This window comes from Athene noctua, chromosome 1 (assembly GCF_965140245.1).
Source record: "Athene noctua chromosome 1, bAthNoc1.hap1.1, whole genome shotgun sequence".
NCBI classification, from domain to species: domain Eukaryota; kingdom Metazoa; phylum Chordata; class Aves; order Strigiformes; family Strigidae; genus Athene; species Athene noctua.
The window spans coordinates 171676813-171698191 of record NC_134037.1 but is presented as its reverse complement, the minus strand read 5'-3'; the positions used below and the strand labels follow the sequence as shown (position 1 = coordinate 171698191).

Genomic DNA, 21379 nt, shown 5'->3' with positions numbered 1-21379 from the left:
TGGGCATAAACAATAAGTTCTTCAAATGCATATGTAATCTTGAGTAGCAGTTCACCTGCCTATGATGCAAAGCCTAATTAGGCACAGCACAGCACCACAACTTTGAATTGATTTTACTGAGAAAATTGGTAGGATTTGAGAATATACCTAAGCCTTGCAAGATAAGAAAGGTAAAAACATAAATAGAATAGTAGTAGCAGCTCAAGGACTCAGTAAGAAACTACTAAAATGAAATATAAAAACTCTATGAAAAGAAAGCAAAGAATCAGAAGGTTGGAACTCAGCAACATCACGGACCCCAGATGACTGATGACAATGTGGGCAGCAAAGATACATCCCATGTCCCACTGGGAATACTGACCTTATTAATACCTAGCCTAGTAGTGTGTTAGTCCCAGTTATCTACCTACTGCATGTATGAGCCGATAAAACAAAGCTGTGTATTCTAAAACTGCATAAATCCTGCTTGCAAAGTCTCTTTGTGTACAGTAAAAGATGCACACCCCAAAAGTGATCCAGTGAGGAAAGAATATCATAACCCCAAGGTGGAGGACAGGTAGGTCTCTCACTCAAAGGATGATTCCAGTGAAGATGATATTACAATATTCTCGTGAAGCTCCTGGTTGACAGACCACCAGCTCTATGGGACCTCCATCAGTCAGAGACAATCCACCAATTTACAGTGGGATACAGCCTGTCAGTAAACTTTCTCTGACAGACTGGTGATAAGGACATGTGGGCCATAAATTTTTCTACTAGGTATCCAACAACCAGTAACTTCCCATCTAGATACAGTCTGCAATCAGCCAGCCACTGTCCTATATGCATAGTAACATAGCGGAACTGGAGCTAAATCTGCCTTTGTGCACTGAATTGATCGAGGAGTTAACCCTCCCAGGAAGCCAGCCCTAACAGCATCTCAGGAGCAGGAACAGAATGAGAAGCAGGGTAAAAAACAGGAACACTAAAAAGCAAAACCTGGTCTACTAAACTGTGCCCTTCCCTAAAAAAGAGAAACAGCAGAATAGAAGGAAAAGGTGCGTTGCAGCCTTGTGAGCTGAGTGTAACTACACTTGAGGAACAGTATCAGTAGGAGCCACTGATGGTTGTCTTCAGAAGACTGCCTGCCTCCTCGCTTTCATTCCTTTGATGTCATTCCTTCTCCATCTATGAGGAAACCTACCTACCAGTCCCATGCTCCTAGACATGAAGAGTCAGACAGATGTCTGACACCTACCTGCAAAGTCGTCTGCATAAATGGTACCCAGTCTTGATGCAGTTAACATACCCATGACACAGCATGCTGTAGAGCTATTCGGTCAGTAAAAAGGAAAGCAGGGGAAGAGAAAGCTCAAACCAACAACTTCAACGGTAAGTTTCAGAGCAGCCCAGGTTCAATTCAAACTGCTCTACCTAGTTTTACATAATTTTCAAATTGTTTTCCTAAATTAGGTGCTAAAATTCATTATTATTTATTATGGCCACTATGTAATAAAAAAGTAATCTCTCTACATTCAAGTTTAAAATCCTCCTCACAAATAAATCCAGACTAGAAGTTATTTACACTATCTAGAAGATGTTCAAGAAAACCTAAACAGGGAATCATGAACTTTGTTTTTCCATATGCCAGCATCTACACCATGGGCTTTAGAGGTCACTCTCACTGACAGAGGCAGCTTTTGACTTGATCCTAGGCTGTACACTTCCTGAAAGAATCTTGTGTAGCACAAGTAATTGTGTACCACAGCTTATGAACTACTCACATTTTGAACAGTTTTGCTCAGAAAAGTGAAACTTGATAGTTTCTAAAGGGGAAAATTCAGGGAGGCAATAACACTAATGAAAGAAAATCAAAACCAAAGAAAAGTAGTAAAAGTTCATCACAAGGAAGAAGACTCAAATAGATAAAACAGAAAAATATGTAGACTAAGGAAGTTCAAAGGAAATCTGGCACCTGAATCCTCCAGCATTTCAATGGAACTCTAATTCCTTCAGTTTCCTTGTGAAAATGCATGCCAAACAAAAAGGAAATGTTGAATCTAAAACCCCGAAAAGGAGAAAACCACCTTTTTTTTTTTTCAAGTGAATCTCTTAATTATCCTAACATTTCATTTTTCCTTGCAGTGAGGTCTCAGTGTGTGTGTGTGTGTCACCACCTTCTCCAGTTAATTTCATTATTAATAACTGTTTATAAAGATAAAAATAGGATAGTATTGCATATGTACCTGGTCATTCAGTCTTTTTATTGCTTGAATGTCCCTTTCCTACAGGATCCATTATATGAATATTGACTACTTCCTGACATAACCTCTGATGTAAGTTATAAAGTGTAAAATTGTTTCTGCTTGTTGTGAGTGACCAAACCATGGTCACAGAATACATTTAAAACATGGAAGAAGAAAAAGGGCTTAACATTTTCCAACAACTTTTCAAAATACTCTGCTAGAATGGAGAAGTATTTCTTATAGCTCTTTTTCTTTTTTTTTTTTAGCTCTTCAAGTCATTTGGTGATAATGAAAGCATTATAAAAGAGATGGAGCCTTCCTAGGAGCTAAGACAACCAGGAAAAATCAAGTATGTTAGTTTCATTGTTTTTCAGTACTTAAAAGCAATCATCAAAAAAAAAAAAAAAGACAAACAAAAAAACAGTTTCTACATGCAGAATTACTGAAAGAAAAAAAAGATGCAAATAAGTATAGAATTAAAGGATGAAGTCTTGAAACGTACCATTTTGAGGAAATGGCCTGAGGACCTGAACCAAATTTATGTCATTTCTTAGGTGAAATTAGTTTAAAAGCCATATTATCCACAATCATAGTGGACTGTGCATGACATAAAAAGTATATTAAAATGCTTTCTAAAATATTGTTGAATAAAGTATGAATCCATAATAGTAATGTGCTTCCAAAGTACACACACAGAATTTTAATATATCAAATCTGATGGCCAAAGTGGTTTAACACTGAAGGCAGCTTTTTGGAAAATGTCTAACAGTGTATATATTTATTGAATATATTTTATCTTTCCTTCATAAGTGCTTGGAAGAGTTAATACATGTATTTTACACTAAAGCAAAGTCAGACGGCAAAATTGAATAGCTAATCATAGACATCTCAGTAAAAAGGGAAAAGAGATGAACGTGGAACAGTTGACATGACAGTTTTAAAACATAGAAGTTTCTAAATATAAAACTTGCGCTGAATTGCAGAGAGAGATATCAAAAAAAACAGGTTCAGCTTACTGTCCCATTTACTGTTCTTGTTTGATAGTACCCCACGTTGTTCACAGACAGGCTTACTGACCACCTGGACATCAGCTAAGCCATAAAATGCAATGACTGGAGGTTGAAAGCAAAATGAGATCACGGCTTCAGTATTAGGACCAGGTGAAGTAATGCAGTCTGTGTTACTGGGAACAGTACTAAGCAGTCCAAAAGACTTACGTTGCTACTGAGAAGCCAAGACAGGAAAAAAGGATACTCTACCATGAGAAACAATTTCACAGCATGGCTAGTATTTTGGATTTTTTGTAAAAGTACAATGAAAAAATTATTCCGAGATTCTCAGCCTATCTCACTATTTCTGAATTTCTCCCTTCAGTTTTTAAAGCCAGAGAGGAAAAAAACAAGTAATTAATTAGTAGTAAGCAAAGTTTTTCCACAAGCATAAATGTTGCTCATAAAATGATCTAGCAGTCATATTCCATCAAGTCTCTAATATTTTGTTCCAGCACATTTTCTAAGTATTCTTTCCTCATTGGGAACACTGGTAAAGCAGTAACACCTGCATCTAATCCACACTTCATCCACTGTTAAGTGTAGGGAAAAAGGAGTACTGAGTCTTTCCATACAAATTATTTTGCCATGCTTCCTGTCCCTGACTTGTGAATGAGACCAGTTGCAAAAAACCGCCTGCATTGACCCATTTTATGGCCTCCGAACAAGGGAGATCGGGCTGCAGAATCCTCAGAGGAAAAGATTTACATCATGAAAATATTTTAAAAATAAAAATAAAAAGTAGTGGAAAGATTGCTTTCCTACTCTAATATTTCTGTCAAGTGATTACTCTGTCAGTTTTACTATGTACATGAATTAGATTGTTTTGGACAGTTTCTTACTGCTTCTATGAAAAAAAATAAATGCAATCTCATGACAACAGTTATAACTTTTATATATGCCCATGTAAAATGTACATATAGAAAATTATATGATGTCCAGATCAATTTTTCCATCTTCTTTTTCTTCTAAATTTTTCTATCTGTATCACCCAGAAATATTGTTGAGGCATAGGAAACTTCAAGGAGATAAAACAAAAACAGTTCCTTGCTGGAAACAGCAAGGTCTGCAACATCCTTTACAAAAATAAAGGTGTGGCAAGTACATCTTCAGGAAAATCACAGTATGTGGCAAATTTTTGAATGAAATTGAAAACAAGTCACCCTCATTTCATTTTTCTAACCCAGGTCTTTGAGATAAATACTATTTCTTCAAGAAACATGGTATGGCTTATTCTGGTATCTATAGTAACATTAAACAGACACATATGTTTGTGGGGGATACTAGCAAGAAAGATTATTTTGTTTGGTAAATGATTTAAGATAATTTATCTGTGTGTTTTGAAATTAGAAAGCATATCTGAGAAGTAATTATAGAAATAATTATTAGGAAAAAATATTTAAATATTCTGTATAAACACAGAAATTGACCTATCTCCTATACTTCAGCAGTTAGTAATTTGTAATGATTAAAACACTCTATTTTTATGGTAAACCAAGCTTTACTATACCACTGGATAAATCGAATAAAACAATTGCTATCATAAGTCATAAATAAATTTTGGTAAAATTACAACACTAAAGGCAAGTCACTCCTATCCTTTCTCAGATCAGATGTGACCAGCAATGTCACCTAAAAGTTATAAAAGTTAAACCAAATAGCTTAATTCATTCTATATCATTCAGGTTTACAGTTTCTATATTTTATTGTCACATTTGAAATGATCAGGAACAGCATAAGAAAATACAGAAAACAATTTGCAACAGAAAAACTATCTTAGAAGAAAAAAACATTGAAAGGACTGTCAAGTCTGAAGAGAAAGTTAAGCATATCTAGAACCAAATAATGGTGAAGTTTATTTCATATTTTGCTTTCTGTTAATTCAGTAAAAATTAAAAGCAGTTATAAATGCTTAACTCTTATTTTTGGAATTTCTTACCTGCTCCTTTTCTCCTTAACTGATCCTTTAAACTAGATTTTATTTTAAAAATAAATTTATTAGCAAGTATATGTTTTTCCTTTCTGGTACTCCAGGTTTTAGGAAACTGTGACTTGTTGCACTATAAATTGATAAAATAAGTATTGATAATGGTTTAAATATATTTAAAAGATTATTTTTCAAGCGTACTCATTTGCACTTATTACAAAAACATAATTTATCATTTTAAAAAGCTATTAAGTAGCCTTTCAATTTAAATTGAATTATTAATTTTAACAATTGATGCTTTTCTATCTAGTGTTTCATAAACATTTTTATAGTGGTGTTACTTATCTTCACAGTCCTAAAAAACAACTATATTTACTTGGATTTAATCTCTTAATTCAAAATCATTCCTAGGAATATGTCAAGACTGCATTACTATATTGGTTCATTCACCCTTTTTATCTCACACTCGTAGCTCCTATTATAAGGTCAGGTTGCATTCCTCTTGTTTCTTTTACACATAATCATCACTTTGACATCACACATGACGTGGTTGAAAATAAGACATTATTTATAAAAGAAATCTGATTTCAAAAGTCCAAGAAAATCATTGCAGGGTTGAGGAAAAATAATTGTCAAAAAATGAACAGTTCACACTTCAGAGGAACTTTACTGGATGTACCTCTGGTTATTACTTATTTATTTTGAGTAAAAACAAACTTACTTCACTGACATGGGGCTAATTCTTGTTTCCATAAGGAGGCATATTCAAAACATCAACTGATGAGTTGCAGTCATTGAAATACCAAATTTTATACACACTCTAGATTTCAGGGACCATAAAAGATCACAGTTTGTAAAAAATTCAAAGTAAAACTCAAGAAATTACATACCTTGTGACTGTTTAAGCAGAAGATGGAAAACAGATTCCTTACTTGTGGACCTGAATAGGACAGATGCACTGACATGACAACTGGACTGCTCCTGATCTAAAAAAAAAAAAAAAAAAAGTAAAAAAATAATTCATGGAAACTCATTTTTAAGTCAAAATTGATTGAACAATTTCCCTAGTAGAACAGCTTCATAGAAAGAGCTTTTAAAAAGTATATGCTCAAATGGGAGTGCATGGGCCTTTTTTTCTCCCCTTTGCTTAAATGTTCTCTCAGTATTTTTCTCATTGTGATGACCCAAAATATAACATGGAGATCTTCTTAAATAGAATTATTATAAGATAACTTACCATCAAGAAAACCCAAAGTTTAATATTTTTTTTTAGTTAAACAACATATAGACTTTAGAAAATAAACTGATTTCCGGATTAAAAAAATCAAATGGCCCAGAAAGCCCATGGTGATACAAAACTTGTAAAGGAAAAGTGTGAGAAGGGGTTCAGAACTAGCCATATTGCAACAGTTGCAGGCAAGAATTACTTTATGACAAATTAGCAGATCAACTAACAGATTACTTCATAGAGACAGAAGATTTAGACATTATTTTGATTGTTTCCACTGATTACTGTCAATGTTGTGGATAAATGAAAAATTAAATTAAAAAATGGTTTGAAGCCCAATTTTATAAACAGATTTTGGAGCTGTTCCAGTAGTCAAAGGTGTCTTGTTGAAAGAATCGATACTTTCAGGAAATGCAAGTATTTTCCTTGTAGGAAATATATCTAGCAGTTAACTCCAATAATCTAAGCCCAATACATGGACTATATCCGAATAAAGTGTCATATTAAAGGATAGTAGCACTGAATGATGAACTGCTGACAGCAAGATATGATACACAAGAATGCATCAAACAGCCAGGGCAATAGTGTCTTTTGGGGTTATGGAACAAAATTAAAATAGCTTTAAGGAATTTAATGAGCAAAGATGTTTAGGAAGGCAAAGAAAAGCTGGAATTCCTGGAAGTTCCTGGAAATATCAAACTTGCTTCTTGTGAGAAGAGAAACAGCATCAAAATTATTTCACCTCAAGAACAAAGTTTCAGGTTTTGGAAACCAGTTTGGAGGTTCAAAATGAAATTTGCAGTCTATGGGGAATTAATGAACTGAAGTGCCCTTTCCAAATATTAAAAGATGGGTGCATAAGAAAAGCCTACACACCCATTTTAATATATCAGTAAAGCAACTATATTGCTGTCTTTCTTGATCTGAGACAATGCAATGGCAGAAATGAGGCTATTGTGAAAGCTTTCCCTATATTGCTAATTATTCTGAAGGAATTATTTTTTTTTTTTGTCCGTGATGCAAACAAGCTGAATACTGTGAATTTCCCCTACTGAATGTTTTCAAAAGTTTAAAATATCTGTTATTTTTTTCTTTGTATCTATCTATATGTTCAGCTGTTCAGCTAAAAAGTAATTTTCACAAAACTAGTTAACTAACCTCTGGAAATATTTTTGGGTTTTTTTCTCTAAAAATAATATCACTGTATAAAATTAAAAGCACTAGATTATGCTTTAGGATGTTTCAAAAATACATTTATCAGTTCAGAAGTGCATTTATTGTGCCCTTTTTTAATTGGTAGCTAACATCATGGTTTGAATGATGCTAAAATCAGCACAAATGATGTTAGCATTTGTATTCTAAACTGATTATCCACATCCAAAATGATTGGAAAATAGATTTCTTCACATTTGTATTACTTTGTTCTAACACTGACTTAAATATATGCAATAATACTTCGTCCAATGTATTTGCCTGAAAGAAAAATAACTGTTAGTAGCAGACTTGTCTTTGAGCATTTAGTTGAGCTACATAATAAAGTCAGAGAAAGCAGTTTGAAAACATTTTGCAATGCACATTTAAAAAGTGGCTATCCTAGTTTTGGAAGTCTTTGCATGGAAAAAGACATGGACAAGCTACTATAATTATTGGAAATAAGGTAAATTTTAATAATCAACAATGAGACATTAGTTTTAATATGACTGTGCACACACCTTTACCAAAAGCAATCTTATACACTGCCACAGATATCAGTTTTGATAATGCAGATAACACTGGATTCAAGAGGAAAGAATACTTCCCTTATCCAATTCCTAATTATCACTGTAGCTTTAATCTTTTATTTAATCATGGGTCTTCAAACTTAAAGTAAGTATCTTCTAAAAAACAGTTGCACTTTTTTCCTGAAACTTAAAAATACATTTGACCTATTGAAAACATGAAATTAAATTATCCATGTGAACCAAAATAAAGCATTATAGGTATTAACGAACCACTAATATTTAGGGACAATTCTTATACAGGTGAACTCTATGGGATCTGGTTTACACTGGAGACTTCTGTAGTATCAATTATTTATATCAGCTGAGTTGATTCCATAAAAGATTAGTAGAAATATTATATAGTGGTATTTACAGAAGAGCAGTAACACTCAACTTTAAACAGTTGAACTAGTACAAATGGTCACTGAACCACCTGTAACAAGAGTTTGCATATTCTGCAGCTAAAATCATTGGCTCATATTGGGGAAAATCACTTGCTGCCAAATAGACATTACTCCAATGAGTAATCTTAATGTAGCTATGAATGCTTATAAGAGCTGCAAATTTAAGCCACAGATATGTATCTAAATCCAAGGAAGAAAACTCATTGCTATTAAATTCAGTGAAAAAACAGCAAGTTTTAGGAGGTCCAAGATTTCATCCCTTCATCACAAATTATGGTATGCTGGGTAGTTTTACTTGCTCTATAATTATCCAAAATAAAGGACTGTTTGTGCTACAATATCAGTCAAAATTCATAGAAAGAATAATTTCTGAGGAATAATGTTCTTGGGTTTGACAAAGCTTCAGAAATGCAAATAACAGCTTCAGAAATGCTCCAGATATGACAATTCCCAATTAATTTCTATTTTAATTCCTGAGCTGTGCAATTCTAAACATAATTTCACATCTATCTAGGGCAGAAACTGTCTATGGAATATTACTTGATAATAAGATACAGATAGCTTCTGTAATCTTCTTTAAAGCATTAAGTAAATCTATAAATTATATTTATTGCTTGTACACTTTAATTGAGATGCCCTATTTTCATTGCTGCCTTGTTTAACTCTCTTAAAAAGTGGCACATGGTCTGAAACACAATTTATAAAGATCAAGATTAATCAAACATTTCACTACTTTCTGTTGATTTCTCCATTCTGCCCTCTCTGGCCTTGAATAATACCACCAATGAGCATGAGGAGTCCAGCACACGATTAAAGGAAGACATTTCAAAAAATTGCTTGTTTTAATGCTAAAATACCAGTTACGAGGTTTCAAAATGGTAGTAGTTTGGGGGTTTTATTACTAAACCTAGAGTTTTAAGTGCTGTTCTCAGATGGATTCAACTTCCGTGAATTTGAGTTACCTGCTGACAGGGTCATTTCTACTCTTTGGATTAACATTTTTTAGGAAAAAACAGGTTTAAAGATGACTAGGCTGTTATTCTTTAAGGAATACATTACGACTACTTTCTATTTCAAACTAAAATGTTTGTGTTTAACTAATTCAGATGGAAGTTTACTATTTTATGTCTGAAGCGATATTACTATCATTCTTAATTACTATCATTCCTAATTAGCTTGTACTTTTACATGTGTATTCTTGCACTGCTACAAGAGATCCGAGGACAGAAATAAGATCTTTATGTCAGAACACATTAATATAAAGTGTAGATCATCACAAAATGGGTAAGAGATCAAATCTTCTCCATAACTTAAGACTGTAAATGGTCTTGAAATAACGTTCAGTTTTGGACATCTCATTAACAAACTGATACAAGTAACAAACAGAAAAAAAAAAAAGGAAAAGGAAATTTGTGTAAGAGCAAGTTCAGAACAAAGTTCAGTTCTTGGTATGAAAGGAAATGTACTAGAAATATCATATATTAGGATAACTTTCTCACTAGACTGATCAGCCTTGTGGGATGCAAATTCATTCTTAATATTGAAAAAAACAAGTTAATTAGCTTTTACTGTACACTGGGCTAACATATCTGCATTGCTATGGCATACACAGTATCAGAGTTAGTATATTAAAATACTATTTGCTTCTTTTTCAGGTAAACTATGTCTTGAGAACATGAAAGTTCAACTAAATATATAGCCATTACAGAAATTATTTCCCAGGGTATGTAAGGGCCAGAAATACTAAGCTGAAGCTGTGCATCTATGACTTTGCTTATAAGACTAAATTTCTCTTCCTGTAGAAAGAAGCAAATAGGAATTACAGTAAATATTGATACAGAGAGAAAGTCATAGCATGCACAACCACATCTGAAGACAGCTTGAATGCATAACTCAACTCTCTTATTGGGATTAAAAAGAAACAAACATTATTTACAGGTCACCAGCAGCAACTAAATTAGAAAATTAACATTGCATGTTAAGCTGATTAACAAATTCAAGACGACTTTTAAAGGACTAGTATGGTTTTACTTCCATGAAGATCACAGTACTCTTTTTTTTTTTTCAAATAAAACTTTTCATAATTCCACAGATCACAGAAACATTAGATGATCATCATCATGTCAGATCTACTGATGTGTAAAGAAAAATGAAGACTAAAATCATCTGATGCTTAAAAACTAACATCAGTCTTTCACTGTCTAAACCAGTTGCCTCTGCACTGTCTCTATTACTGAAAATCTCCCTGGGACAAGTTAATGTTCTATAGTTAGAAAGATGACTATGTTTTAACTAAAATACTTAAACAATGTAGGTTATACTAATGTTTCTCAGAACATCACAATTCATTAGGTTTTAGTATCAATATTTAAGCTCTATAAATAATTTCTGATAAAATTGCATTGTGCATGTTTGATTGTTCTTTTCCTTTATTTTGTGAATAGTACATTAGATTAGCTTTTTTACAAATAATACTTAGTAGTATTAGAGAACTAAACTGTGCTATCTGGCACAGATTTATGCTTAACAAAGCCATTTTCTTCTCATAATTGCTTTTGTTGTACCAATCAGAATACCAGCTCACGCTTTACACTAGAATAAAGCATGCTGTACTCCATGAGGTGCAATGGGAAACCTTCATACCACACACACCTACACTTCATAAGATTATATAATCTGTTACTTCCTCATCAAATAGGGTGGGCTGCACAGCAGTAATTCACATTGCTTCTATAAGTGTCTGAGCTAAGATAAGCACAAAGGGTATATGGAATGAGAAGGGAAAACACAAAAGCTTAACATTTTAGAAGGAAAATTGCATTACTAACAGTGTAAAAGTTTACTTATATTCAGCTGCTCCAGGGATGATGAGTTGATGAGCAAGACCAATTCAAAAAAGAGGTATACCAATAATTTATCAAGGTACCTCTGGACTGAAGTTCTATAATACATCATGTCAGCCGCTTCCCCTAATTTACATGGCACTCTCTGTCATCATCCATGTCATTAGTAATACGGGTCCCAGTGCTGACCCCTGTGGTACTACACTCATTATCAGCCAGCAGTTGACTGTCAAGATGTTGATTGCTATCATTTGAGACCAATAGCTCAGCCAAGTTTTCAACCCACTCAGCAGTTTGTTCATCAATTCTAGACTTCCTTAGCTTCCAAACAAGAATGTTACAGGAAACAGTGACGAAAGTCTTACTAAAGAATGGCATGTTACATCCACGTCTTCGTTTGCCTAATAACTCATTTCCATATAGAAGGCATTCACATTAGTCAATCATGATTTGCACTTAACAAATCCATTCAACTACTCCTGATTACCTTCTTGACCTTCATGTGCTTGGAAAAGAACTGCAAGAGGATGTGTAATTTATGGGCTACAGACTGCAAAAAGGCTGAAGTGAGACTGTACAACCTACTGCTCCCTCAGTCTTCCTTCAATCATTTTTAAAAGAAGGAAATAACATAGCCTTTTGCCAGTCAACAGAAACATCTCTTGATCAGCATGAATTTTCATAGAGAACCACAGCCTCACAATCACATTGGCCAGCTCTTCTATCACTCTGTGAACTTCATCTGGTCTTGTGTCTCTGTATGGATCCAGCTGCTCTAAGTCCAAAGCCTATTTCTCCCCTATGAGCTGCCCATATCCCTTTCAAACCAAGTCAGTACATGCTGCTTTGGGATGAAGTTTTGCTTACAAAAAAAAAAAAAAAAAAAAAAAAAAAGCATTGAGCACTTGTTTTGCCAATTATTAGGCCTACATAAAGGACACAGCCAGCATAAAGATGAACCAATAACCAAATTGTATTTGATACAAAAGGGTCAGTACATGGGTGAGCGCTGGGGGTACAAACAAGTCAGATTATACATAACTGACATCAATCCCAATGACCCCAACAACACCACCACACAACCAACAATGGGGGGAGTAAATGGTGAAATGCAGTTTCCCATAGAAGGAACAGGAGACAACCAAGTCAACAAGCCAAATACATAAGACCAAGGAAGCTACATACTGAATTTCTACACAGCCTGCATTTACAAAGGCCAGGAGCCCAGTTCCAGGGAGGCAGGAGGTCCTTCCCCAACAGGGAACTCTGCACAGGGCATCCACCTCACAGACAGACACTGCCCCTTCTTGCAAGTGGTCCCAGCTTTTATCCCTAAGTGGGACACCTGACCTTTGCTTACTTACTGCAGACACCTGGGGCTCATTTACCCAATGGCTCTCCCTGCAAGGCCAGACCCACCCTGGAGGGAAGCCTCAAGGCAAACTCACACCCCTTTGTGAAGGGCTGTGGGAATCACCCATATGTCAACCTTAACTTGGGGCTTGGGGTTGAAACCCCAGCATTTCAGCACTTCATCCTTTTCTGCATTGTCTGTAACTAGCTGATTCCCTGCCATCCATCAATCAACATATCTGCATTTTCCCTAAGATTCATTATGCAACTAGCGTACCTTTAGAACCCCTTCTTGTAAGACTCTACTTTCCCTGTTAGTCTTCACACCTGATGGGTTTTGGCCTTCCTGATTTTTTTGTTGAGTATGCTCATGGTACTTTTATATCCACCTTTTGTGACCTCTTCTTCCTTCCACCTTATCTAGAGTAGTACAGGGAATACATTATTGCCACTGCTAACAACAGGCTATGGGGGCTTTATATTAAGTCAACAGTGCAAAACATCAGGGGCTTGTCACACCTTGTATGGACTTGACCTATTTTAGCTGTAACAGCACATAGCTGAAGTGCAACTGTTGCCTTGTTTTTCAGCTTCAGCTTAGTGATATATAATTTTGTGGTAATAACCTAAAGAATCATAGAATATATGGTAAAGACCTAACAAAATGAAGGGGTCATTGTGGAGCTAAACCTGGGGACCAATAAGAAAGCAAGTGTAGCAACAGAGCCTTTTGGAAACATATAAAAATAACACCAAGCAGATCCAAGACAGAAGGAAGAAACAGGCATTTTATCAACTTTTCCTTTCCAGTGAAGAACCTAGGATGTTGATGACTCTCTCTGATAATTTACTGTGAAGAAATACAAGGTAAATGTGAGATTTGTGTATATCAATTAGCAGCAATTATTATTAATTGGATAATTTTGACTAAAAGTATTAGTGGTCAGTCCCTGAGTTCAGTGATGTATGCTGATTTATATGTCCAGCCAATAACCATCATTCTCTGAAATTTTCTGTAACCTCTTCTCCATTCACAAGGCTGTAGCTGCCTGTGCTCTAGATCTGCTCTAATACAGTGCAGCTGTATCAGACTTCTGTGAAAACAACTAAGTTGTGAGTGAGTAGCATCTGGCGCCTCCACCCTCTGGCTTGAGTTGCATTTAAACTCAGGCTCCTGCTGTTGGTCCTTGGCCAACCTAGGTCCTAGGTATGCTGTTTCTGGCCATACAACTTGCCAAGCCTAGCCTACTTAATTTCCTGGCTTGATCAGAGACTTTACTTCTCACCATCGGCTTGACTGTCAGTCACTAGACTGTTGGCTGAAACTGGTTACAGCCACCAGATCTGCTATATTGTTCTTGTTAGGATACTGTGAGATTGAAGCTCTTGTTGGAAAGGCTTCTGCCAGTCTTGCTGTCACCTTTGGTGTCTGTCTCACTTTGTTTTGTGGAGCAGCCTGTTCTTGTTTCTCCCTGACAGCTAATATCATTGTAGTTTGACTGATAATATCTCACCATTTGGATTTTGATTTGACCTAAGACTTTAATTAGACTGTTAAAAAATTTCTAGTGCCACATATAAGATGTGTTCCTTTAGCCCACATATGTTGCACCGAATCTACAGCTTTGTATGATTCCTTGTTATACGCTAGTTCACTGAGAAGATCCTTGTGTCACTAAGTGGGCCTTCTGCTGGAATTCTCAGTCTTCTTAAGTAATCAGATTATTCACTTCTGAGCTGTCAATAAATTTTCTGCAAAACTCATCCAACCTTTCTGTACTTTAGTGTACAGAGACTTGAATAGACTGAATCATCTCATGGTCACAATTGCCTAAGATATACAAGTGATCAAAATTGTCTTCTCTATCCTTTCTAAACAGCCTTTACCTATCCACAAACATGCACCAATTATGCACATTGTCACTGTCTTCATGACTGTGATCACATTGCAGCCTTGCAACTGGCCTGGAACTACTGTTCTTCCTGTTTTTCCCATTTGCTGCCCAGGCTCTGTACAAATGTATGAACAGATATTTCAGGAAAGAATGACCACAGAATCTTCTAGTCTCCTTCAATCTGTTCAATTGTTTCCTTGGCTGGGAATATTCGCTATATGAATGAACAGCAAGGTATAGTAACTGCAAGGTCAGATAAGCCTTGGCAATCTTTTCTGCAGCATCTCAGATCTGAGCTCCAGAAAATTAGCCAACTTCCTAGGATGATATCTTGTTACAGAAATTGGCAGCCTTTGTCCCATGGAAGTAGTTCAATCACTAGCATTCATTGCTTCCTGTCTAATAGTGCTGGTTATAATCTGAAGACCAAGGTGCTCAGACCAAACTCTTCCCCCTCAATGGAATACTTTTATCTCTTCCTGTTTTCCAGATTTCTGAATTTACTCTTTAGAGGAACAGCTGCAAATGGAAATGGGGACTTCCCCATTGCTGGGACTCTGTCTTCTTGAAGCTTCTGTCTTCTACTGGTCACACCAAACTTCTCAGTCTTGAAGGGTTTGGCTCTTGTTTCTGCAGAGACTCTTCAAAGGTCTTGTCAATCTCTTGTTCATTAACCTTGATGCAATAAAGCTCCTGCATCTGGCACCACAGGTAGTCTACCAGAGCACACTAACTGGTGAGGCCATTGCCATTCACAGCCAGTGCCAGTGAGAAACCTCAAGAACTCCCAACTGCCTCGGATCAGGGTGGCAGCATCCACTCTCATGACTTCCATTTGGATTACAGAAGCAATGACTGCACCACAACCAGAGCCTGAGAGCAGCTCTTATGGTGTGTTGTCAATATTTATGCATCCTTTTCTACTGCAAGCAGCACTTTTGAGCTTTCTGTATGTGCCCTGAATGCCACCTGCTGCATAAACTGCCCTGTTACTCTGTGCAGACCCAGTCTGCAATGTACCCTGTCACTTAAGAGTGCCTAGATGCCAGATAAGTAGGAAGCTAGACGATTCTGTTCCTTTCTCTGCCAGGTCCCCTACTCATCAGATAAACTCCGGCACTGCCCCCAAGATCCTGACCATGATTTACTCAGCCTGTAACCAGTGGATCCACCGCACGCTGTTGCTTCCTTCACTGTTGTCCAGAAGAGAACATCAACAGAAACTCAGAAGTGGTCTGGTCATTTATGAATGGACCTCTATTTTGTGGCAGTCGTGAATGAAAATATGTTAGCAGTTAAACATGGGAAACTGCAGTAAAGCCTGCCAAGAAACTTGGTCAGCAAAAATATAGAGCATTCAGTCATGAGACCAAAATACTTTTGCCCATGCACCATTTAGGTAAAAGAATCTCAAAAAATCCTCCATATATTAACTGTATGTGCAGCCAAAGCTCTATTTCTGTATTTCTAATTCATATCTCAGATGTGTAATTAAAAAGCATGAGTTCAATGAAACAAATAACCATGAATCTACATTTTTTAAAACTCACATTTCTTCACTTATTCTATGTGTGAAAAACCCCAAATTGTGAGTGTGTAAACCTGGCTTAAAACTTATCTTTGCACAGGTTTGATTTTGCTATTTTCTTATATTCCCCCCTCCATGGGGTCAGTGTCAGGGGACACAGATGGTAAACCATGGTTTATCAGGAAAAATCACACTTTATCAGATAAACCACTGGATTATTTATCTTCAATTTTTGTTATATGTAGATGCCAGTAAATGCTTTGACACCTGTTTTCTGATGCTACATGTCATATTGGACTAGGTAGAGATTCAGAGAACCTTCTAAAGTTCTCTGCTTCACTCAGAGTGAAATTTACTCTTTCACTGTGTAAATTTCAGTCATCAGGATGTATCTGGGACCTTGAACTTGAGTTCTACAGCATTTGAGAAATCTCAGTATGGTCAGTGACTTTGTGATCTTTGATAATTCTCGATCTTATTCTTCAAAGTATGTTTGAAAATATTGCTGAAACATATTTGCTTGGAAGGTCAACCAGAAAAAAACTGAAATGTTTTTCCCTTACTAACTCCTTTAGAGCTATCTAGAATATGACAAAATAATATAAAATATTTTGGAAAACAACTGAGGAACAAAGCCAAAACAAAACATAAGCTATTTGGCTTAGACAAGCGTCTCCCAAAACATACCCCAGGAGTCTCCTATTGCCTAGATGCTACAGTGCAGTCCACAGCCAACAACCAGCTGCATGTATACATGAGGCTGTATGATCTAAGAGGTCTACTGTGACAGTTGTTAAAGGTTTGTGTTATTTTTTAGCTCCCACAGCACAGGCTACAGAGCTTTTCAGGCTGGACATGATTGATACACAGTACCTCTGTTGACGGGAAATGAAATGAGGCAAATGTAATCACATCCCACTCTCACTTTTAATGCAACCCAAGGAGCTTAAGTTCCTCCCCCCACCACAAAGAAATCCAAACCCTGTACCTGTCAGCACGACTTCTACCACCACATTTTCAGCAGTTGGATTTTTGAAGGATATGATGACAGAAGAACACTGGCCAATGCATGCACTTATGCTGGTTGGTTCCATCAGCTGAGGAGGAAGACCAGTTCCCGATAGGTAAAATATCCATTCTTTAAGCTGTAGATGAAATGTGTCATTATTATTATTTGATGAGTCAGATCTGTACATTGTAAGGCATTTTGTCTACTTCTTTCTTCTAGGGTTCTATGTCTCTTTTCTGTTGTAAGCAAACTGCTATTTAACCCTTTCTTTCTATTTCTCTATTTCTTTATTTCTCTCTCTTTCTTCTTCATTCAAGCTGTTATGTTACTCTAATTATTGTTATCTGGAAATCAATAGTTCCAGTCTGGGAGATGTTCACATTTCCTCTTTGCATTTAACTCTGTGCTACTCTGAGCACAGAGTATTTAACTTCCACGTAGCTAGTCAAAGCTTCCAGTGTAGTGAATGGAAAGATTCAGGTGAATGTGTCATGGTTTATACCTGGCTAGCTGTCAAACACCACGCAGCCACTCACTCATCCTCATCTATATACTGAGCATGATGTTCTATGATACGGAATATTCTATTGCACAGTTTGGATCAGTGGCTCTGGCTATGCTCCCTCCCAACATCTTGTACACCTGCGCACTAGCAGGACATGGGAAGTTGAAAAGTCCTTGATTTCTTATAAACAACTAAAAATATCAGTATATTATCAATGCTCTCCTAATACCAAATTACATACTGGATCCAAAACACAGCACTCTTCTAGCCACTAAGAAGAAAAATTAGCTCTATCACAGATGAAACTAGGACAGATTGCAAGATGGAAATTAAAAGCATGTATATTAGAACCTGAAAGAAGATGAAGTGAGAATTCTCTTCAGAAAACAAAGGAAGAAGGAAAATAATTCTTTGATGGGACAGCAGTAGAATCACACAAAAAGCTAAAATTGTTACCCCAAAGATAATAAAGAACAGAAGAATTGAGACTATTGAAAATAACTAGTAGATATAGAGTATCACCACAGAGCAGAAAAAAGAAAAAAATAATTAAACTGATATGTTCATTTTGATTTTTTTTTTTCAGCCTGACAGTGAAGAGCTGCCTCCTCAATATATATATATTTTTTAAGGTTATAAAGAGTGATGTTAATAATGCCACTTATAATGGAACATTTAAAAGTGAATGAGCAGCAAAGGTGAATGGTAAATACAAAGATACTACCATTATTTTAAAGAAAATGCTTAATCTGTACATTCATGTTGCTGATTTTAAATAATAACAATACAGACTAAAATCCGAGGCTTATTACAAACTGATCAAAATGACCCTTTGATCTGTTTTGCTCATTATCACTCAAAAAAGTATGCATTACAAAGAAAATAGAAAACAAACAAACAAACAAACAAACAACCCAAACCACTATTTTCATGGTCTGAAATATTGCATTTACTTCTGCATAGGCTGTCTGAAAAAAATTAAGAAAAATCAGTAATAAACAGGGTTCAAAAATCTAACAACATATCTGGAAATGCATACAGTCAAAAGTAATATAGTGAGACTTCTCAGCATAAACAGGGATAAATAAAATGGCGCATCATATGTCTTCAGAAAATAGCTTTGGACAGCAAAATTGCATGCCTTTATTACAATTTTGTAGAGAAACATTCAATCCAAGAAGAAAAAAGACATTTTAATCTTACTAAAGGAAATTTTTTGGTAAAAGTCATCCAAGGCTACAGGATTTTAATTAAAAAAAAAAGAAGAGCTCTTTTCATACTGATATAGATACTACCCAATACTAGAAGTCAGAATATAAAAATAGGGCCTATGTTTTGTTTAGGATTTAAGACAGTAATTCGTATCACCAGGTTTGTGGGGACTTCTTCATTATTCAGACTAATAAGCATTAAATCTACCTCTCTTTAAAATTACATTTTGTTTTGTTATTGCTGACTTAAACATGACCTATAGCCTGTTTATGGTTACAGATATATGAGCAGGAAGCTAGCACTACTCACTAGTAAGATTCTGACAGGAAAGCAAATGCTGCTGCTATACAGACTTTGAAGCAACACAGGACTAACTCTTTGGTGAAACCCATTTGTTGTTCATAGTCAACTAGAAACTGCCTAACAGTTGCCAAGCCAGTCTCCCATAGCATTTGTATTCCTGACTCACGATCTTCCTTACCACATCAGCCTCATGAGGTTAAATATAAACAGAAGGCTGAGCACACTTTGCAGGCTTATTCTGAAGGACTTGAACACAGGCATGAGCATGTCAGAAGACCATGTTTTCAGAAAGCTGGATGTGTCATGTTGGGATTCTAGAGGGCTTTCTGCGAGAGAATGGACATGTGAGCAATCCTGCATGAGAACAAGACTGATAAGAGCCTCAGCCGAGCAAGAATGCGATAAGGATGTGACCCTGCATGAGGGGGGAGAAACTCGACGAGACAAACAACCCCCGGAAGGGGTTGGGACGGAAGAGGAAGTTACACCAGGCAGGAAGCCTGGCAAGGCTGATGTGGCACTTTGTATCCAATCCTAAGAAGGTTTAAAGTGCGGGCTAAGTTAACTGTCCAATCTTGAGGACTTGTACTGCATGTTACTCACGCATGCGGGAGAACATTATAAAAGGGCTTTCTTAGTTGTAATAAACGTGCATTGCTTGATCACATTGGTCGTGTGTGTGCTCAGCTCTCCCGCAGTGTCAAGCTATTAGTGCTCTACACTGACTTGGTGATACTTTGTGCTTGCTTACAAACACAGTAACAAAAAAAAATTTTTTTGCAAGCTTAATACAGAAGCTATGAGTCAGTATTAGTCTAACAATGCTTTCCAAGTCCACTGTAAATTTGTGTGAAACACTGTGTTCATAGCAAGCAACTTCATATTGCGGTACAGAGCAGGGGTGAGAGGAGTGCACGTGCTCATATTTTGTGCAGGTGAGCTGTAAAGATCAAGTTTGAGCTTTACTGCCAAAGACTCGGGCTCATGGTCTACAAACATTAAAGCCTGTAGCTTCCACTCATTTTTTGCGTTTAACAGAGTCATTCTGAATGCCATTGCTTCAAGTGCTGAGCACCTTTAAAACAACACATTAAAATTTTGTCGAACTGAGCAGCTAAAGGAGCCAAACAAAATTAGTGGTCAGTTTGGAAAATAGAACAAACAACCAAAAAGTTATACAGATTATAGGTCCTCTGACCCACTTTGTGATGGAGCTCAAGCTCATGTACGCTCAGTTCAAGAAATCAAGAGAAAAAAATATTAAAAATCACAGAATCCTAAGGCAAATAATACAAGATTAGGATCTAATATTGAGCTCAGTTTCTCTCTGAAATTACTTACTACCATTAAATGCTCTACATTATACCTGGATGCACAATGTGGTGAAAGAACAGAATAATACAGATATGCTAGAATTCTGGGTGTGGGTTATGTTCAAGCTGACTTTTCTGGCTGTCCCAACAAACTTCATTTCAGATTTTCACAATGATTAGAACTAAACTCAGATTCACTTTGTGAAGAATTCTTCATACAGCTTCAAACCAGAAACAAATGAAGCAGGTAATAGCACAGAGGAATTTCTCTCAGTTCAGTAAAGAAACAAAATCAGTTAAGGCTTGTCCAGTAAGTACTGTCATTAACTGATTTTAGATTAGTCAGCTATTCAGCTATCAGAAGGCTTGTCCATTCAGATATATGTAATGAGAGAAATCAAGGGAGGGAAATCAATGTCAGCATGGGGGAGGTTACAAAGTTGTTTGAGGCATCCACCACTGATGAGAAACATTCTTCAAGTCTTCATTAAAAAGGGCAGTTATATCTGTGCAAATATTCACTGTCAGCTACCAGTATAACAATTAGCAAACTAAAATAGTCTAGATTAATTTAGTAAGAATTGTAGCAGTGAAAATGAATTAAAATTTATAAAATTCAAAAGATTCAGTCATAAAAAGAGCACTCAGAAATTACAAAGGATATACCAATATACTGCAATAGTTAAAGGGGTCTGGACAAAGCAGCTAGAAGGATAGGATACTGACTAAAGTTCACTGCAGATAAAAACTTGGTTTGCCATGACTTGAAAGGAGATGCACTGGATTACAAGATTCAGGTGGCAAGGCTAAATTTGTTCCTGAAAG

General features: G+C 36.1%; 1 protein-coding gene across 1 annotated transcript in view; it reads right to left on the bottom strand.

Annotated features, from left to right (window-relative positions):
- CFAP47 (cilia and flagella associated protein 47) overlaps positions 1 to 21379 on the bottom strand; it is a 341722-nt gene that overhangs the window by 61104 nt on the left and 259239 nt on the right. Inside the window, exons 56-57 of the mRNA XM_074929626.1 lie at positions 17201 to 17357; positions 6092 to 6187 (exon numbers count right to left, since the gene is read on the bottom strand). Of these exons, the coding sequence (XP_074785727.1) occupies positions 6092 to 6187; positions 17201 to 17357 (253 nt within the window). The remainder of the gene's footprint in view (positions 1 to 6091; positions 6188 to 17200; positions 17358 to 21379) is intronic.